Below are 21,250 nucleotides of genomic sequence, written 5' to 3'. Positions count from 1 at the left end.
GGAATGTTTGCACAGAAAGCGAGCTTAATCTTTAAATATTAGTGTTCGGAGAGACTGGGGGCGCGCGGTGTATATATATAGAGGGGGGTGGTGGGGAGGATGAAGGTGAAGTTAGGCAGGAGGCATCAATCACTTAAATGTTGAAGCTAAGAAGTTGATATGGACATCTAATTACTGCTTTGGTTGGTAACATACTATATTTTTATTGGTTAAAACAAGTTATTCTCCAACAAAATATATGAATTAATCATAATTATTTTTAATTAGAGAGCTTATGACTGTTTAATCAATCTATTAGTCTAATACCATATTAAAAATATTGTTTGATCAGATCATTTTTTTTTCATTAATCTTTTTATTTGGTTTTTAAAACAATTGTATACTTGTTTGGTTGTTAGCTCTTTATATATATATATATATATATATATATATATATATATATATATAATACCCTTAGTTTCAATATCTAGACCTTTTTGGACTTGGAAATCGAGTGCTCCTGACCTGACCTTGGAGTATCATACACCTAACCTCGACAAAACACCTTAAAACCTTATATATACTCGATCCTTGATGTTCCAAACTTGACTCTATACACCTCGAACCCAATCCCAATTCAAACCACGAGAGCTTCAAACTTGTACGCAACTTAGCTAACTCGAACTTGATTATTGAACTCCTCTAATATAGTCTTAACCTAAACCTCATGTAATTCACACTATTAAAAAATTGATAAATACAAACTAAAATATCAAGGGAATATTTTTATTGGTAAATTGCCAACGAATTTTATCGATAAAAATATTCTCTCGGTATTTACCGAGGGAATTACAATGGAAAAAATAATTAAAATAAAGCAAAAAAAATAATGACGTGTCATTTTTACAGACGGAATATCGTCGGTAAAATTGTTGGTAAACTATCAACACTATTTATCGTATTAATTACAAAGAGAATCATCAACGGAACATTCCGTTGGTATTTTATAGAGAGCTCTGGAACTATTCACTTGCTAATTGCACTGTTAATTACTGTTCTTTACAGACAAAATCACTGACGGATTGAAAAGTCATCGGTGTTATTTGGTGGTTTTCCCAAAAAATTAATTTAAATTAAATATTACAGACGGAATCACCGACGGATTGAAAAGTCGTCAGTGATATTTGGCGGTTTTGGAAATTTTTTTATTAAATTCAAAATTTAAATTAAATATTACAGATGGAATCACCGACGGAATGATTAAAAATATTAATATTTAATTATCCGTCAGTAAAATACCCCAATAAAAAGCCTAGAATCCCTAATTTCACAACATACCCGTCTCCTTTCTTCTTCTTCTTTTTCTTCTCTTCTCTTCTCAACTCCTCTTCTCCTCTATGCTCTGGTTTGTCTTCTTTTTCTTCTTTTCTCTCCTCAATTCCTTCTCTTCTCCTCTATGCTCAGATATGTCTTCTTCTCCTTTCTTATTTTTTCTTCTCAGTTTTTTTTTAATTAGTATACTTTATGAATTTGTTTTCTCTTCTTAGTTTCACTTGCAACTACATCAAGTGAAGAAAAAATTTTCTTCTTTTTTCATGTTTTTTTCACTATATTTGTTTTTTATTTTATTTTTAATTGTTTTTGTTCTTAATAATTGTATGAATGTTGTTGTAGGATTTTTTTTCATATGAGATCAATTTTTAGTTGATTTATTTATAGGATTTAAAAAAAAAATAGTTGAATTTATTTTCTCGTGTTATTTATTTGTTGCAAATTTTTTTGAGTTGATTTTCTTCTTCTTTTTTCCAAGCATTTTGAGTATTATAGAGTGTTGATTAATATTAATTTAATTATTTTATAGTTTTGTAAAATATATATTTTTTAAAATATTTTTAAATAATTACCGACAGAATTACATACAGTTTGTTTCCGAGGGAATTATCGACAAAATGAAATTTTTTTTTGCTTGCCTTTTCCATCAGTAATCCATCAGGTAATAATATTTTTTTATTATCAACGAATTTACCGGCGGATAAAAAATTACCGACGAAAGATTCACCGACGAAGACTTTCCACCAGTGAGTTCATCGGTAATTTTTTTACCAACGGAATGGTAGTGCAAATACCGACGGAAAATTCCGTCGGTAAATCTAAAGATTGTGGTAGTGCCAAACTTGGTCTCAACCCCACCTTTAGTCTCGATTCGAACCTTTAGTGTAACATCTCACATCGAAAGAAGTGTGTTCAGAGCCAGAACATATTAAGACAGTTGGTACATAACCTTGTAGGACACGTTTTGGGGCTTGTGGGCTGCCATGAACAAAACCGTGAGGCGTGGAAGTCGGGTTGGGCTGAGCTATAGCGGACAATATTCTGTCAGGGGGAGTGGGTCAGGCCTTATATATGGTATCAGAGCCGAGGACGACTCGTTCTTAAGGTGGGGGGATTGTAACATCCCACATCGAAAGAAGAGTGTTCAAAGCCAGGTTTCATTAAGACAGTTGGTATCTAACTTTGTAGGACATGTTTTGGGGCCTGTGGGCTACTAGGAACAAAACCATAAGGCGTGGAAGCCGGGTTGGACTGAGTCATAGCGAACAATATTCTGCAAGGGGGAGTGGGTCGGGCCTTACACTTAGCCCTTTAAACTAGTTCTTATTATGACACTTATGCATTCTAGGATTGACATTGGGACGTCTAAACCCAAGTTCCTAACATCCGTCTTGCTTAAAACCTCAAGCTTCCTAGAACAAGTCTTAGGCCGAACATTAGATGCCTTGTGATCGATCCCAACTTGAATCATGGGCAATTAACACTGGTACAGGCTAGAATCATGGTCTCTGACAATCCCTAGGCATCCCAAGCTCATTCTCCAAACCAAACCACAAGTTTCTTGATCGACTATTGGGCGACACGAATAAAACCCCAAGTGTCTTAGACCAGCCATAAAAAGCTCTGAATATAATCCTAGATTGACCCTGTAGTGCCCCAAACCTTAAAACCTGTCCTAAATCGAACTCTAGAAGCCACGGACCATGTCTCGGCTCAAACCTCAAGCACTCTAAAATCAAATCCTGGACATCTAAAACCAGGTTCCGCTTGAACCCTAGGTGCTTTAGATCAGGTCCTAACCTGAATCTTAGACATCTCAAAAATAGGTTTCAACCTGAACGCCCAGTACTATCCATATCCATTAAACACTGCCAAAACATATAATGATTGTGTTAAGAACTAATATTATTTGGTTTTTAAAAAGTTTTAAAAACTTATTGTATATTTTATTTTTTCAGAAAACAAAAAATGAAAACAAAAATAGAAAATGAAAATGATGTTGAACAACTCCTAAACTATTGAATGAATAAGATTTTAATAATGATTATATATAAACTCAAAAACAAATTATTCATTAGAATGTTGACCTAAGAGTGATGAAGTATCCATTTTATGCTTTAAAATGCAGATTTTTTATAAGAATAATATAAATTATATTTTAATATCTTATTTAAGTTTTTAAGTTTTTAAATTGAGATAAATTTTTTTACAAGAACCAATATAATATCTAGAGAAAGAAATTAAATTTCTCCTTTTGTTTTGATTTAATTTTTTTCAAGGAAAAAAGAAATCCATTATTCATGATTTAATTATAACTATATATAAAAACATAACTTCTTAACAACTTGACTGTTATATCTTTATTGCAATAACAATGCTAGAATATACCCCGATGCTATTTACACTCCATATCTTTAATTAATAAAAAAGAAACATAAAAAAATCTTTTTTAAAAAATGTATTGATTCCTAAACAAAAAGATAGTCCTATTTTCTCATATACACCACTTAAAACCTAAAAGAAGTTTCCTAAATCACTCCTGATTCTTATAGAACATTATTTTCACTTTATTTTGTGTATACAAATTCTAAAAATGCTTAAAAGCAAGTCAATAATAAAATTAAAATATTAAAATAATATAATTACATCAAAATTAATCAAATTATTAAATTGGATCCTTATTTATTTTTTATGGAAGAACTTTTTTTCATTATCTTACATTACTTTCAATTTCCTTGGACAAAAGGATTCATAAATTTCACATTGTTTCTTTTCACAAACTTTTATAATATTCAAAAAATTTATTGATAATATCTATTCATTCCTATTTTTTTAAAAGGATTTAATAAAAAGGATTCCAAGAAATTGTTATTCATTTATATATTGCTAATTTATTTTCACCTCCCATATAATTGAAAAAAATCTTCAAAATAAATAAGTTTTTATAAAGAATATTATATGCTAGTCAACTTTCGTTCCTCTCTCTCCTTCTACCCAAGGACCATCCTTTTATCATGTTAGCGGGAAGGTGTTGGTGATTTTTCACTTGTGGTAGTTTTTTATTTTTATATATTTGTGTTCAATAATCCTGGATCTTGTAGTATAAGTATGGTATATATTAGTTTTATTATATAGTTTATCTATTTTAGTTTTTTAACTCCTCGTGAAGTGTTTTTTTTTTTAATTCACGTCTTCTTATATGGATTTGTGACACAATGGAGGTTTTTTAAAAAAATATTGGAGATAAATATCCGGTTCATATGGCTAAAAAAAAACCAATTGGAAGATTTCAATGTAACATAGCTGTATTTTTATCTAGATGCGTTGCATTTTTTTTTTAAATTTCCCTTCTAATATTTAAGTTCTTTTTATTCTTTATTTGTATAAAATACTACTTTAGATTGCTCTCAGTTTAACATTTAGGCCATGTTTGTTTTCCGGAATTTATTTTCCGGGAAACCATTTTCCAAACTTTCTTGTGTTTGTTTGCCATTAAAAAAGTTGGTCAACGGAAAACACTTTCCGGTCAACGGAAAACACTTTCTGGTCAACGGAAACACTTTTCGGTCAACGGAAAACACTTTCCAGTCAAAGAAAAATTTGGTTTGGTTTCTAGAAAAGTGTTTTTCCTTTTGGCTGTGTTTGTTTTCCGAAAAGTGGTTTCCGGGAAACCACTTTCCAAACTTTCATGTGTTTATTTGCCTTTGAAAAAGTTGGTCAACGGAAAACACTTTCCAGTCAAAGGAAAATTTGGCTTGGTTTTCAGGAAAGAGTTTTCCTGAAACATTTGGGCGGAAAACACTTTCCAGAAGTTGTGAAAAATTTAGAAATGCCATTATTTGCTGATTATATCAAATTTGATCCTCAAACTTTTGATTGCTATATATAATTTGTTTTGAATATTTATTTTTCAATTTCATCTCTTAAAATTTAATTTTTATATTAATTTTGGTCCTTATTTTTATAATTGCTATTTGCTTTTTCCTTATCATTTTTTTATTGAAATTTTTTATCTATCAAATTTGGTCCTCATTCTTTTGATTTTTACTTATTTTATTTGAAATAATTTATGAAATGTTAATTATTATTATTTTAATTTCTTCATCTTTCATTTTTTTAAATTTTTTAAATTTGATCTCTATTATTTTGATTATTATTTATTTTATTTGAGATAATTTATGAAATTATTTTTTTTTTCAATTTCATTCTCATTCAACTTTTTAATTTGTAAGATTTGTTTCTCATTATTTTAATAAACTTGAAAAAATAAAACATTAATAAATTATTTTCCAGCTCATTTTCCATAGCATAACCAAATACTAGAAAGTGTTTTCCAACTTATTTTCCATTACACTACCAAATATCGGAAAATACTTTCCCAGAATTTACTTTCCCGGAATTCACTTTCCAAAAAGAAACTACTCTATCATTTAGCTATGTTAGATGAATTTATTTGTATAAAATAAATATGATGTTTTTAAAAAATCAATTTTTTTATTATTTTAAAAAAATTATATAAAAATATTTTTAAAAAAAAATTAGATTTTTTATTTTAAAATACTTTTTTATATAAATTTAAATTATTTTAATATATTGATGTTAAAAATAATTTTTATAAAAAAAATATTATTTTAATATATTTAAAAATAAAAATCATTTTATTTTTTAATTTTTTAAAATGAAAGGTGACAGATGCCTCTTTGTCATCTCCCGGTGGTAGATAGATGGGCTTGACGTAGACAGCTTATTCTATATTTAGGGTGGGGGCAAGCTAGAAGTACACTTATAATATCTGTTCGATGCTATAGTAACATTAACAACATAATTTCCAGCATATCATATTTATATTTTATTAGTAATTATATAATCAAACTAATATAAATTTTAAAATAAAAATAAAAAAATAATTATTTTATAATAAAAAACTCTCTCTCTCTCTCTCTCTCTCTCTCTCACACACACACACACACACACACACACACACACACACACACACACACAAAATATATATATATAAAAAAAATTAAATGATAAAAATAGCATCAACTTCGTCAACCTATTGACAGGTTGAGAATTAAAGAAATACAAAGCAAAGAAAATTTCATCCCAGAGGCGCGTGCCTTGCATTCTCTAATGCTTTCATAGACTTTGCGGTGTTACATCTAAATAGATTTCAAGGGCATCGCATGGAAAAAACAAATACACTGCACATTGAATATCCTCTTTTTTTTTCTTTTTTTTTCTGTTTGTTTTGGGTCTCCAGTGGGAATCCCCTCCCGTCCTGTATATATGACATAAGTTTGTGACTTTAGAAATTAGGTTTTCTGGGAACGAATTATTATATAAATGATGGATGAAAAAATGCCAGATGAGATGAGAATTAAAAGCTTATAACAACCACATAAAGCAATTCAAGGAAGAATCCGAGCACCTTCAAATTTGCCCACCAATCATTCATCAACGAGCCCTATGAGCTGCAACCCAAGCAATTCTGCAACTATTTTGTTAGCCCTTCTGTGCAGAATATTCTTGGACACGGGACGAAAAGGGAAGGAGAGAACTGCCCGCAAAGCGCAAGATATGAGTAAAAGCAAGAAACAAATTATGTTAGCAAAAAGTTGAAAAAGTATGTTACAACCTTAATTTAATGAAAAACAGAGAAACGTTTTCTTTCTTTCCCTTTTCTTTAATATTTTCTGGGGAGGTGGGAAGCTGCAGAAAGGTATACTGATTTGCTGTTGTCCAAGAGAAAACAATATACAAGGAAACATGAGACGCATTAACCACGAAAAAGGAGGTCAAGTTAATCAAAAACTTAATACAAATATACTGAAATTCAAGTGGGCGCCGGAAATAACTCGACACGCACACAGATACTATGAAATGGAATAAAAAACCTAGAAAGCTTATTAAAGACCACACAAGCACGTAAGAAGGGTGTTTTGCTTGGATGAACTAGAATCAGAAGCAAGAAATCATCAAAGTTTGCCATGAAACATCCGATTAAAAAGTAACCAAGAAGCATAACTAACAGCAGCAAACAAGCCAAGAAACTGTAGTTAAGAAGAAGAAGAAAAGTAATTATGAATGACCTGAATGAGATTAATAACAATGAGACCAGAGAGTATGAAAATAATTCCAACAGGGACAATAACCTGTGCAGCTGGCCACGCCATTAACATTCATCACCAACCATATGCAGTCTTGCCAACGCCATGCAATGATGTAGAGAAACAGAGAAGGAAACGAAAATTGAAATATCTGTACCCTTTTTTTCATTAAAGCAATCGGTTTATGTTTGAAGGAGATGCCGACTTCGACGTAGTTGCGTGGGATGGGAAAGGGAGGGGAGGGAGACTCTCTTCTTTCTTCTTTAGTGCTACATGCTGTTGCCAACTTTATGCATTTTTAGCTCTCAAAAAATAATAATAACAATGATTCTGCACTACTATTTGTAGATTTACACCTTGGAATTTTTTTCTGTACGTATGGCTTCGTGATTGACCCAAATCATTTTAGTGAGGCGACAGGTCGTTTGCTTCTCAAATAAATGACACGTCAAGCGTCTTCTATACTTGTAGTTTGCGTATCCTACGGCGTCGCTTTAACAGATTACAATTTGTAAGATCAACAACGAGCACTCGGCTGAAACCCGGTGTCCCTCGAAGTGCTAAAGAAAAAAAAAAAAAACAGAGAAACTTGAAGAGAAGAAGAAAGCAGCAGGCTGCAGAGCAGAGGAAGTGAAAGTGAAAGAATAATGGCAGCAACAACAGCTCCAGGAGGCTACCATCAACCAGCAACTTTAGAAGAAGTAAGAACCCTTTGGATTGGTGATTTGCAGTATTGGGCCGATGAATCCTACCTCACCTCCTGCTTCGCTCACACTGGCGAGGTCGCTCCCCTCTCACACCTCTTTTCTTCTTCTTCTTCTTCATGCTGTTTATACATATGGGTTTTTGTTTATCTATCATGGGTCTCTCTCTTTTTCCCAATTATAATTAGTATTTCTTAATGGCTTTTTTTTTAATTTGAGAAAATTGTGAATTTCAGGTAGTCTCGATAAAAATAATACGCAACAAGTTAACTGGACAGCCTGAGGGTTATGGGTTTGTGGAGTTTGTTTCTCACGCAGCAGCTGAAAGGATTCTGCAGACGTATAATGGGACGCAAATGCCAGGAACGGAACAAACCTTTAGGTTGAACTGGGCTTCTTTCGGGATTGGGGAAAGGCGGCCCGATGCAGGGCCGGAACATTCGATTTTTGTTGGGGATTTAGCACCTGATGTTACGGATTATCTATTACAGGAGACGTTTCGGGTTCATTATCCGTCGGTTAGAGGTGCGAAGGTTGTGACTGATCCGAATACTGGACGGTCCAAGGGATATGGGTTTGTTAAATTTGCGGATGAGAATGAGAGAAACCGTGCCATGACTGAGATGAATGGTGTTTTTTGCTCAACTAGGCCAATGCGAATTAGCATGGCAACACCCAAGAAGACCACCAGTTTTCAACAACAATATGCTCTGCCGAAAGGTCATAATTCCTCTGTTTATTCATTGGAAGCAAATTGCAATTGAATGGATTACTTTTATATTTCCTTTTCTACAGTAGCTTCACATGTTTACCTTGACGAAGCTACCTTGTTTAACAATTAGGTCTTGATTGATGCTGGTTGCAATTTTATTTCCAATTTGAATGTAGCTTTTTTATATGCTGTCTAAAGTGAAATTGAGCGTCCTAGAAATTATGGTATTTGTAAAACTTCACACCGCAGGAAACTGCTCGCGGCTCTGCAACTCAAATATTACTAAGCACATGGGCTTCCCCAACCATCAAAATTCTTAACGACTTCTTAATATCGCTTACTTGTTCTGTTTGTCTTGCATGAGGATGCATTGGCTTTAAAGTGCGTCTCTCTCATTTTCAATTGGTTCCTGGATAACATTAAATATTACTAAGCATATGGATTACCCAGAAATTAAAGCCTTCTTTGATCGTTAATAACTTTCTAATACTGCTTACTCTTTTGGCATTCAAGTGCAACACTCTTACTCTCAGCTGGTTTCTGGATAACATTGTGCTTAATTTTCATTTTTTGCAGCCTTTTATCCAGCTCCCGCATACACTGCACCAGTCCAAGTGGTTTCAGCAGATGGTGACGTTACTAATACCACAGTAAGTTAGCCATACTTCAGTTTTTTGGAGATTTGTTTCTTGTGCATTTCTACTGACAATTTTTTTCTTATTGCAGATCTTTGTTGGCAACTTGGATCCTAATGCCACAGAAGAGGACCTCAGGCAAACCTTTCTGCAGCTTGGGGAGATTGCCTCTGTCAAGATTCCTGCAGGCAGAGGATGTGGTTTCGTACAGTTTGCAACTAGGTTTGTTTGATTAGTATTGTAAATGCCTTTTCTTACTGCGTTATCATCTTTAGATAATATGCCATATAAGTACTGATATTGCAGCATCATGGCATTGTCATTTGTCCTTTTGAGGCATTTGGTAGTTGAGTTTGAATGTCGGTGCATGGTCATTTCTATTTAGCAACCGTCATATGGGTTAGCCCTTCCCTTCTCTTATTGATCAGAGAATCGCAAGTGAAAAGGATGAGGGAGGCAGAAAGTATTATTGTGTGGATAGTCCAAAGGGGGTACCCCTTATGCCATGATATGTTTGTTATTGCGAAGGTTCCACCAAATACCAATTTTGTCTATACTGGAAACCGTCTGAATAAGTCATACAAAGGATGCAGGGGAATATGATTCTTGTGGGCTAGGTCTATACTGCTATCCCTTATAGCATACTATAGTCAAGTTTTTTACTTCCCCCCTGCTATGTAATAGTTTCTGACGTCTATTATTTTTTTTTCCCTGAACAGGACATCAGCTGAAGAAGCAATACAAAGGATGCAAGGGCATGTGATTGGTCAACAACCAGTACGCATTTCTTGGGGAAAGAAACAAGTAAGTTTCACTTCCAGCTTTGAGAATGTTTGATATGTAAACACCTCGTCATGTCATGCTTCTTTTCATATCCATAAAAACAACACAATTATTTAATTTTCAACATTCAGCTCAATACCATGAAGAAAGTCAATTCATAGTAGACTGCTTGGCAGCAGATGGAACATCCCTGGGTATTTGTGTTAATAATTATGTTGTTTAATCTGTGATTTAATCCTTAGTAGCCTGTTTTGAATACTAAGTTTTTAATGAATGTCTTTTCTATCTAAAGAAAGTTGAAGTTAAAACATCAGGATAGGATGATATTAAATTTCGGATATTATTTTTTTCTTGACGGGAATTGATAATGAGTTTGAAGGCATTATGGAGGAGTCTATGTAGTCTTGTATTTATTTGCAGTCTGACTTAAACATACATTTCAAACCATTATTCTTTTCTATACTAGCCATGATAATAAATGATATCCTGTTGCTGTAGGACTTAACAGCTACCTGGGGTCAGCAAGTAGATCAATGGAATGCTTATTATGGTTATGGACAAGGCTATGATGCATATGCTTATGGGGGTACACATGATCCATCATTATATGCATACAATGCATACGCTGGTTATCCACAGTACCCTCAACAGGCAAGACATGTTAATTTGCTTAAACAGTTTCTCTTGATGATGATACTAGTTGTCATTGATTTTGTCCACGTTGGCCATTTAATTTTTTTTTCCTTCTCCTATATGACTCAATATTGTTAGAGCTTGGGATGGTAACAGGGCAGGTATAAGATGGGTTTTGCATTGCACATTCTTACCCTTGTAATATCTTGTGGCTTCCATACCATCTGTTTTAAATGAATGAGGGGTGAGCTGAAACTTTTAGGTTCAGGCCTCAGGGTGCATCGGGGCTAGCATACATAATGATAAAGTTTAAAAGTTCTAGAGTTCCATCAAATCCTTTCAGCAAGCACCTTAATTGCGCACACACAAGGATAACAGAACCTTGGCAGCAAGTGCAGAATAATTATTTTCTATTTAAATAATATATTTCCAAGTAGCAGAGAAAAGTCTCCTCATGATGGTGTTTCATGCCCATGGAAAAAGATGGTAGGAGAAGGGGGAGAAACTAATTTTGGGTACATTGTCATCATGATAAAAAGTTAATATACATCTACTAGGAGGGGGTCAAACATGATGTTGAAGACAACAGGCTAGGTTTTTCTGGCATTCTTTTGGATACAAAAGATGTGCAAGTGTATCTAATCACTGCTGGAAAGATCAGAATGGACTCTGTTACATGAGTTTTGACATTTTCGGACTGTACATACTATTTCTGAATTCTCTCGTGGAAAAGAAGTTTGTGCTTAATTTAATTAATCATCAGTTGCCTTAATTTGATCATGCATCTGGCGGTTTGATTTTAGGTTGAAGGTGCTCCAGACATGGCAGGTGTTGTCCCAGTTGCTGAACATAGGGAAGAGTCTTATGATCCGTTGGCTGCTCCAGATGTTGATAAGTAATGTTTCACGCTCAGCCATACTAGTGTTACACAGCTTGTGTATTTTCTTTTCTTGGCTAATATTTAGTCCTGTTGATTTGATTGTCAGGTTAAATGCTGCTTATCTTTCTACACATGGAAGTGCCATCTTTGGCCGGACTTTGTGGATGAAAACCTCATCACTTACGCAACAAGCTCAGGCATAATTGATCTTCCCGGTTCACATCATGGTACCTGCTGCATTATCCAAGGGGCTACTTTAGGGTTAAGAAATCTTCAGGGCATAAAGAAATCTGCCATTTGATGGAAAAACTTCCAAAAACATGCTTAAGATGTATCCGTTAACAGTGATAGTCAAGAAAGAAAACAGCTAGTACGTATTTTAACATGCTTTGCTTTGGTGTTTTTGGGTTTTGAGGTTTTTGGTTTTCATTCGTTTTGTACATGAAGTTGAGCCGCGACGAATATTGCTCGTTGGCAAGCTGCTGTTCTCTTGCGGGATAAGATTTATTGTCGCTTTCTTGATGGTTCGTCCCTATGCCTTTTCATTTACAGATTACTTCTAATATGTAAGCAACGGTGGTTTGCCGTATGGAAATAAAAGAGAGAGAGAGAGAGAGAGAGAGAGGATGTTGGGTGTTGCAGTGAATAATGTTTTTTAAAAATATTTTTTATTTGAAAATATATTAAAATATTTTTTTCTTATATTTTTAAAAATTTTTGGTATGTAATATTAAATGTGTTTTTTTAAAAAAAAAAAATATATATATATATATATTTGAAAACCGTGTCAATAACACGGAGTTCATCAACTAGTTAAATGATATGTAGCTAAGTGAATGGGAACTCCTAATTGACGGAGTTCGGTGTCTGCAAGTGATAAAATCGTCAAAGGGAATGATAAATCGTCCCTCTTTAAGAAATTTTGCTGTAAGAACAGTTCATCGAACGGGCAAAAAAATTAAGTAAAATTGCATTTGACAACACTGAAATTGATTGAGTACGGTCGAAGTTATAGTTAACTCCTGAACTTGGAGACTATTATTATTATTTTTATTATTATTTTAATAAAGGACACCTGGGCCCCAGTAGACGAAGGATCAACTATGATGCCGAATGCTATGACTAACCACCAACTGAAAGAGGTTGTCCACGCCCGAACCAAGTTGCTGCTTCGGCATGGCTAACCACCAACTGAAAGAGGTTAGCCATGCCGAAGCACCAAGTTGCTGCTTCGGCATGGCTAACCATGGGATTCAATAGGGCGAAACTTGAAGAAATAAGATGCAGTTCAAAACCATGGTATTTCTATTTCTTCTTTTGTCTCAATCTATAAGGACGTTTTGTACCACAGAAAACTCCGACGAACACAATGAGAAGTGCTATCTCAGGGAATTGCCATGAGTTCCTTGTTTCATTTGTTTTGCTTTGTGCTCTTTGATCCACTCAAAGATGATGTGCAGAAGTTAAAAAGGACAAGAGCATAAATAGTGAATATAGCAAACTTGGATCTCCTTCAACCTTATTAATTTCATGTTGCCGTCGATAAATGAAATGCCTCAGAACAAAGTACAATTTTTCATGGCCGAAGTTGAAAATAAAAAACGAAAAACAGTTCTGCTTTGACAGCGAAAGTTGAAAGTCTATATCTTGTATGGATGGTAAATAAGATTTGAGATGTAAAGGTCAAAATTGTTCATATAAATGAATGAGGAAGAACTGGATGTGATTGTCACGACCTTAAATCATAAATACTTGGCCAACCAGGGTATCTCCTTGCTGTCTTTCAATGCAAAAGCTACATCATCACTGCACAAGGTAGAGGAAGTTGGTTACTTACACCGTTGATAATGCTTCCTGGTTTGCTTGTGCACGAGAAAAGTTATTCATCCAATCAAATAAATCATGCCTATAGAATAATGTTATTAATTCAAATGCAAGGCATTCCTTCTCAAAATCGTAAATCAGATTCTATGAGAATATAGTAGTATTGTGATCCTTAGACTGCCCAGATCAATGGAGCAAAGTCATAGCAGAATGTGCTCCAGGGAACTAACCTTGGAAAATTGAGCTGCAACTTCTGCAAACTGTGTCTAGCTCCTGGTTCACATAGAATTATCCTGCTTTCACCTAGCATGCAGCTGCCAATAACAACACAAATGAAACAAAACAATCAAGATTTTTAACTGACCTCAAATCAGAATCAATGTTTATGAACTGAATCATACAAGCACCTGTCTTTGTTTTTTCCAGTTTATGACAACGAGAAACATGGAAATGACATACTACAACTTGTAGTTCCTTTAAATAAAAATCATAATTAAGTATTATCACATAGCTTGGTACATCACAACTTTTTTACCAAAACCTCATGTTGCTTTTCGTGGTACCACAGAAAGCAGTAAAGCAACATGTCCCCATTTGGCATGTCATCTGGGCATACTTATATATAATGTCTAAGTACTGAGGAGCCCCAAAGCCCAAACCATTCCCCAACAATAGCTCTCCAAAGAAGTTGTCGAAAGAAAATTAACTGAGAAAATTTCCATGATATCCCTTTTTCTTTCAGGAAAAAAGAAGCAAAAAAGCAATGCAAGCTGACTTACCCAACTTTCAAGAGGATGTCCCAACCAGGAAATGCTTCAGCATTGCTTGTACAAATACATGAAACAGTCATTGCCAACTGCAAACAGATGAACCTTTCAGCAACCACTCACAAATGAGTCTTGAAACCATCAAGATAGAGCGTTTATATAAAACTCAGTTGGACCAACAAGAAAAGGATAGTTGCAAACAGCAGGCCTGGCTTAATGTCCACTGTTTGTTGATAGCTACTAATCTATGCAAAAAATTAACTTATAAAATATGAAAGCTCTGAATGTTAGCTTCAGAGGCTTACTACCTTGGCCAGGACACATTCATAGTGTGGTCAGTATAGCTTTTTATTCCAAAAATACACGGAATTAATAATGGGCAGTTAAAAACAATCAGGCATATTAAGGTGGGGCTTTGGATTTTGACCTTTTCAAAGGATGTCTCAGCCATCCCTGTTTTATACAGCTCGTACACCATAGCTGCCAAGAAAATTTTACTTAGTTTGGAACAACTTCTCATTACCTGCAATAAAGAAAGAAAAAAGAGAGATAAAAGAATCAGTTGTTATAAGAGGAGGTAGTCGAAAATTGAGATCCTTTTCTCCCCATTAACAAATACTAATATGTTTTTTTTCACAAAATTTAAATGTCAATGATGACAGCTAGCATAAAAGTTTAAAAAACTGTCCAAGGCAATCATTCTCACAGACTAAGATCTATGATAATTTCACTTCGTGTAGAGTAGCCATTGTGTCACAAGGTAATAAAAGTGTCTGCTTTGATCTCCTTGATATTATTTAAGTTTACTAAGACATTTCCTTGAACTGCCCGCTAATTTTATGCAGGGATAAGATAGATAACTTTCTTGAAGTCAAAAAGTGCTGTGCTATGGCAAGGTTAAAAACTTTCTCATAGAACACTACAGTTAAGGCATAACTCTGGCCATTCACCTCTATATAAATCTGAATGTGTCAGTCATTGCTGATACATGCATAATTGAAACCATTGTGTACCCACTATCATGATTCGAACTTCAGTATAAAAAATAAAGCAAAAATGGCTTAAAATAGCAAAAAAGACCCATAATTTGCAAGATTTATAGTTGAAAGCCAACTCACTTGAATATGAGGCGCCTGGAACATTTCCTGAATGGCTGCTTCAACTGCTGACATACCAACAAGGCCCTTTCCTGGAAAATGATCAAATACAGATTCATCTAGTGAGCAGAACAACCAATGCGGCTGAGAGGGTAATCCTTTATTTCATAATATTCTTATTAGTGGATGGGTTTAATTGTGAATACAATATACAAAAATATTTTTACCCTTTATTTCATAACATTACCAAAACTATTAATGTTTGAAAATAGATGTTCTGTCTGATTTAAGTCACTTTTGGCACCCAGGTTTACTTGGTATAGATCAACATGAAAGCTTCAAGGAGTCAACTACAGTAACCATATAGTTGTCCACCAATAATTGGAGCCTTTAGAAGCTCTGATAGGCACTACATTCATACTCTACAACAGCATGAGGTGACTTAAGAAACCCCCAAGAATGCACCACAATCTAAAGTACAAAATATTGGTGATGTTAATATCATGACATGATTTGATGGCAACATTTTTTTAGGGGAGTCAAAGCTCCAAGCATGGACGGAATATCCTTTGCTTGTTTGAATATGAAAGATCACCTAATCCAAACCATTGGAATGAAGTTATAATATCTCACAGTATCAAAAAGTCTAGTAAACCAAAGAGTTTGGGTACCTTCTGGAGCTGGATTATGATTGGAGCTCAATTTCTTAATTTGGTAATCTGCAATTTCAGCTGCACGCCTGCAAATTTCTAGAGCACGACGTGCATCTCCTGAAATAGCTGCTACCTGAATGTATTCATAAGGTTGATGTTGAGGGGAAAGCAATTCAAGTATGAAGATATGCATCAATTTAGATGCATCAAAATTTAGCAATTGAAAATATAGAGCAACTTTAGAATCCATGGCAACAAACAAAGACAGACCTTCCTTGAAGCAAATTCTATTGCTTGCTTTTCAAATGCATTGATTCCTTTAAGGCGACTTGAAATGATTTCCTGAAGCTGCTGATAATTATAGGGACCAAAACAAAGCCTTTGTATACCCATACGGCTTGAAATACGAGGAAGCAGCTTTTCTGGAAGATCCATAGTATTTGCTATTCCTGAATATCACATTAACAATGTCAAGGTTGCCATCATATTCATCATAACTAATATAATCCAAAATGCATTATAAAAATATAAACAAAGACTGACGCAACCATATATAAATATTCAGAGAGAGAGAGAGAGAGAGTACCTATCACGATCAATTTAGAATGTGGCTTAGTTGGCCAATCAAGAATATTATATAGAACCTACAAACAAAAAAGGGTGAGGAACTCTACCTCAAAGTTTTATGGAAACTTTAAATTATACTGCTATTACTAGATAACAACAATAAGTTTTCAAATGATAACATATGCAAATTACCGACTGATTTCTGGTCACAAGAAGATCAAGTTCATCAATGAGTAGAATACAAGGCCGGTCATCTTCTTTCACAGTTCTCTTTCCATCTGAAAATCGCTCATTTAGCAAATGCAGAGCCTTTTTCCAACTTACTCTGTGTCCAGTCAACGCTTCATATATAGCCTAAAGAACACAGTATATGCACTAAGCAACCAGAGGATTCAACCATAAAAATGAATAAGATAACCTCAGAAATACTTCTACCCTGTAAATATTCTCTGGTGATGCCAACTTAAGACCATTAACATCCACAAAACAGTATGGTCTTATGCTTCCTGCATCAACTTCAGACTTCAGGTTCCTCATTACTGCAAGCACGCTCATTGTCTACAATTCATTCCCGCAAAAAAATCAGGTGATTTCAATCATATAAGCACTGCCAAAACTTGGATGACACTAATCACTGCTTGGAAATAAGCAACAATAGCTATCAGTTAAAGCTGACAGACTTTACCTTTCCAGTTCCAGGAACACCATGAACATAAAGGCAGCGACCCAGACACTGATTGTCACAGATTGCACCTTTTACAAATGCACTAATCTCCTCCATCTCTCTATATTAAGGATCTTGATTAGAAACAATTATTTACAGTTAACCATAAGAACAAAGCGTCAAATTTCTTACTTATTCCTGCAAGGTAGAGATTTTGGCAATTTTGCCAATACAAGAGCTGCTTTTGCCTTCTCCAGTTCAGTCTGCTTGTGGCATCTCACGTGCTCTGGGATTCTCTTTGTCCCAATTTTCTGAAGTCCAAAGAACTTCCCCTTTCGTGAGTTCTGTCATGATCACACAGTTCATTAGGTTAATTGTTGGCAACCACTTGGAAAGCCACAAATAAGCAATAACAAAATTGTTCATACAGCGGCTAACTCATGAGCTGAGGATGCTCTAGATTGTAAGTTTATAACTTTTTCCTCTTCATATTCTACATCTTCATCTGTATCAGACTCAGCATCCTTGGAAGATTTCCAATCTTCATCAGTGTCAGAATCTTCACCTTCCTACCAACAAAGAGAAGAAGCAAATTAATTGCAACTGAGTGTTGACTTCCTTTTTTGTTTTGGTTTTTTTTTTTAGAATGTGTTGGCTCCATTTTGATGCTAAAGTAGACTGATAGTTGCACCTTTCTTACCTCATCACCATTGTCAATATCAGCTAGACGCTTGAAACTGTGCCAATGTATGTCATATTCATATTCGCACATGAAAATGTCATCTCCTTCATCGTGGGCCTTTGCATACTCCTTGGGATTCAAGACAAAGCAGTGCCTAATGATAGACTCCATCTGCAACATTGAACAAATTGTTCGAGACTTGAATATCAGAACCTTCTGCTCTTGTGAACAATTTTACTTTAAAATGTTTGATAAACACACACACACACACACGGAAGAATATAAACAGTTAAATGGTTCTTCATGTCGATGTCCATAGACAATGAAGAGTAAGACCATAATTAAGCAATTCTTCAAGCCTCATAATACATCAAGGCAGTTCACTTTCTGTCAATCTTTTGGTAGATAACAGACCACGCTATCTCTCATTACATAGTGACTAACTGATAGGTACATGGAAAATTCCCTTCTTAAAAGATTGTAGACTGCCCAAAGAATCTATCCGTATCAGCACTTGTTCAATTAGATGTTAATAATCAAAATAAGATAACATCCATTACCTCAATCTCAGCAAAATCATTTGTCTGATAAAGCTCTCTCCTCAGATTGTGAGGCTGTCGTCCAGCAGAAGTTTCTTCAGGTATCGTATACCACCGTCCCCGAAACCAATAGCTCCCATCTGCCTCTTTCCAAATACTGCACACCTCCAAAAGAAAAGAAGCAAACTCCAATCATTCACATATTACGAGAAATAGAAGTCTATAAACACCTGCAAATAGTAATATTAACATACACATCATGTACCAAACCTTTCTATATGGGCAGCCCATAAATCACTAGAAAGAAGTTTATCCCTCAACGTTCGAGCCAGTTTCTTCCCTGGAGGTGGCCTTGGTAACTGAACCTCTTTACCCAATTTCCTTGCCTCACAAAACCCACAAATCCATTCTCCTTCAGGCACTATCTTTAAAGGAGGTTTCAAGCATTTCAAATGAAACCCACCTAAACAATCATCACACTCAATCATTACTGCCTTCCCTGCCTTAAAACACACTCGACACTCTTCCAATTCTGGGACCTCATCGTCTGAGCTAGCATCCTCTCTCCTCTTCACATACACATCATCTCCAACCTCAAATTCACCCTCATCATACACCACTTTCTTATAATAAACCCTCTTCTTTCCACTCATTTTGTCGGTTTTTGCTGTTTTATTCTTCGATGCCATCGCTCTCGTTATCACCATTCTCTCTTTCTCTTTCTCTTTCTCTTCACCCCTTCTCCTTTTCTTTGTCTCCGATTGATCCGGCGAAACAGGAGAGAATTCAACACCAACCTCAAGCACCTCAGACTTTGATTTCGGGGTTTTTGAGCACCCATTGTCTTTCTCGCCTCTTGGAGTCCTTTTCAATTCATTTTTACTCAAATTTCTCCGGGTTTTCGACGAATCAACCCTGGATTCTCGAGGGGCCTCGACCAATTTATTTGGTGGGGTTTTGAGTGAATCTTTGGTGGGCTTTTCAATTGGGGAAGGTTCTTGCGGGGCATTAACTTTGAGTGATAAACGGGGAGAGAATCGACGAGGAGGATCTAGCGTTCGTGGGGTCTGAGGAGTGGCTGAAACAGAAGAAGGAGATGTTGCTTGTTTTTTGAGTTTCTTACTTGGGGATTGAATAGATTTCTTTGGAGTATCTGCCATTTTTATGAGAAATCAATCAAGGCAGGGACTTTTTGCTAGGGTTTTAGGCAGAGAGGGAAAGGGAGTGTAGAGAGAGAAAGGAGGGGGATTTTAGAGGGAGAGAGAAGGAGAAATGGCGGGAAATCTTCCCTCCCATGTTGGTTGAACCGTTGCGGCTTACAACATGGGTGGCGGGTTGTCTTCTTCTTGATGGATGTAAGAGTATGTATAAATAAATGAATAAGGTTTAGATTCGATTAAAAAAATTGACATGTGATTTAAAGTTAGTTAGGTTTTGATGGGTATACTAAAAGATTGGATTTTAAAGTTGGTTAGAGGAAGTTGAAGGTTAGGTTTAGTGGTGGAGTTTTAGGGGTATTCGTGGAGAAGGAAATAAATTGAAATTTTCATTTTAGTCCCTAATACGATGAACATGGTAGAGCATTCATCGGTGTTGACAACAATAACAATAGTATGTAAGTGATGATAGAATAGTGACCAGTGATGAAGTGTGGCATTACATGGACCTGGGTTGTGATTATGACAGTGCTTTGATTTATTCTTCATTATTGTATCATGCAATATTAAGTTTGTTAGGGTTTTTAATTTATAATTTATTTTTTATGAAGTTATTCGAGTCATAAATTTATCATTTTAATATGAATTATCTTTTTATATATATCATTTTTAATTGATTTTTTTTTCAACTTCATCATTCAATACTAAGTTTGTTGAAAATTGAGTTTTATAATTTTTTTATTTGTTTTTATAAGATTATCTTAGTTTCATGACTCGGGTCACAGATTTAGCAAGTCAACTTGTATTGTTTTTTTCATTGACTAAATATTAAACTTTATAATTTGTTTTAATTTACTTGTTATGGGACTATCTTGGTTTCGTGACCTAGATCCCGAATCAATCCGGGCTTACTCGAGTTCTTTATTGGTTATTTTGTTATTGATTTTTTCTTTAATTTTCCCTTTTAACATTGAATTAATTGAGAATTAGACTTAATAATTTGTTTTGATTTGTTTTTTATTGAATCATAGTTTCATGACTCGAATCATGAATTTACCAGTTAATTTGAGTTAAGTCAGATCAATTTAATATATTATTGTCTTAATATTTTTTTTAAAACAAACATCTTTAAAAACTTTGATTTTGGGTAATAAGATTTCATCAAATAAACATATTGAGTTTGTCACACGAGTCATTAAAACCTAGCCAGATCAATAGACTTCTCAAAATCTTGGCTAGCTCAATTAATAATCCAACCCAATCAACCTAAGAGGTTAGACTGTTCTTTACAAACATGAAAATATTTAAAAATACGATAATAATCATATTTTAAAATATTTTTTATTTGAAAATACATTAAAATAATATATATTTTTTTATTTTTTTAAAATTATTTTTAACATCAACACGTTAAAATAATCTGAAAACACTAAAAAAATATTAATTTAAAATAAAAAAAATTAAATATTTTTAAAAATATTTTTAAATCGTAAAAATAAACAAAGTTGAAGGAACTTGGGATACCCAGTACA

At 34.4% G+C, this 21,250-nt stretch overlaps 2 protein-coding genes and 1 non-coding gene across 3 annotated transcripts; 1 reads left to right on the top strand and 2 right to left on the bottom strand.

Moving 5' to 3' along the window:
* Positions 1–7,928: 7,928 nt before the first annotated feature.
* Positions 7,929–12,290, top strand: LOC133680527 (polyadenylate-binding protein RBP47B'). Its single transcript, XM_062103531.1, has 8 exons — positions 7,929–8,203; positions 8,362–8,845; positions 9,414–9,487; positions 9,564–9,694; positions 10,192–10,276; positions 10,754–10,906; positions 11,692–11,783; positions 11,875–12,290. The coding sequence occupies exons 1-8, from the start codon at positions 8,069–8,071 to the stop codon at positions 11,969–11,971; spliced, it is 1,251 nt and encodes a 416-aa protein (XP_061959515.1). The 5' UTR covers positions 7,929–8,068; the 3' UTR covers positions 11,972–12,290.
* Positions 12,291–13,262: 972 nt separating this feature from the next.
* Positions 13,263–20,046, bottom strand: LOC133679390 (origin of replication complex subunit 1A-like). Its single transcript, XM_062101970.1, has 16 exons — positions 18,832–20,046; positions 18,583–18,718; positions 18,041–18,193; positions 17,769–17,909; positions 17,533–17,684; positions 17,362–17,461; positions 17,112–17,234; positions 16,869–17,030; positions 16,696–16,753; positions 16,380–16,558; positions 16,128–16,242; positions 15,478–15,548; positions 14,787–14,882; positions 14,372–14,448; positions 13,823–13,906; positions 13,263–13,574 (listed from the first exon to the last, which is right to left on the bottom strand). The coding sequence occupies exons 1-16, from the start codon at positions 19,719–19,721 to the stop codon at positions 13,511–13,513; spliced, it is 2,601 nt and encodes an 866-aa protein (XP_061957954.1). The 5' UTR covers positions 19,722–20,046; the 3' UTR covers positions 13,263–13,510.
* On the bottom strand, positions 18,056–18,133 carry LOC133680689 (small nucleolar RNA snoR28). The gene has a single exon (XR_009836370.1). It is a non-coding gene; the product is annotated as a small nucleolar RNA snoR28 (small nucleolar RNA).
* Positions 20,047–21,250: the final 1,204 nt, after the last annotated feature.

The sequence above is a fragment of the Populus nigra genome, chromosome 19 (assembly GCF_951802175.1).
Source record: "Populus nigra chromosome 19, ddPopNigr1.1, whole genome shotgun sequence".
In the NCBI taxonomy this organism is placed as follows: domain Eukaryota; kingdom Viridiplantae; phylum Streptophyta; class Magnoliopsida; order Malpighiales; family Salicaceae; genus Populus; species Populus nigra.
The sequence above is the reverse complement of the archived record's forward strand: the minus strand, read 5'-3'. Positions and strand labels throughout refer to the sequence as shown.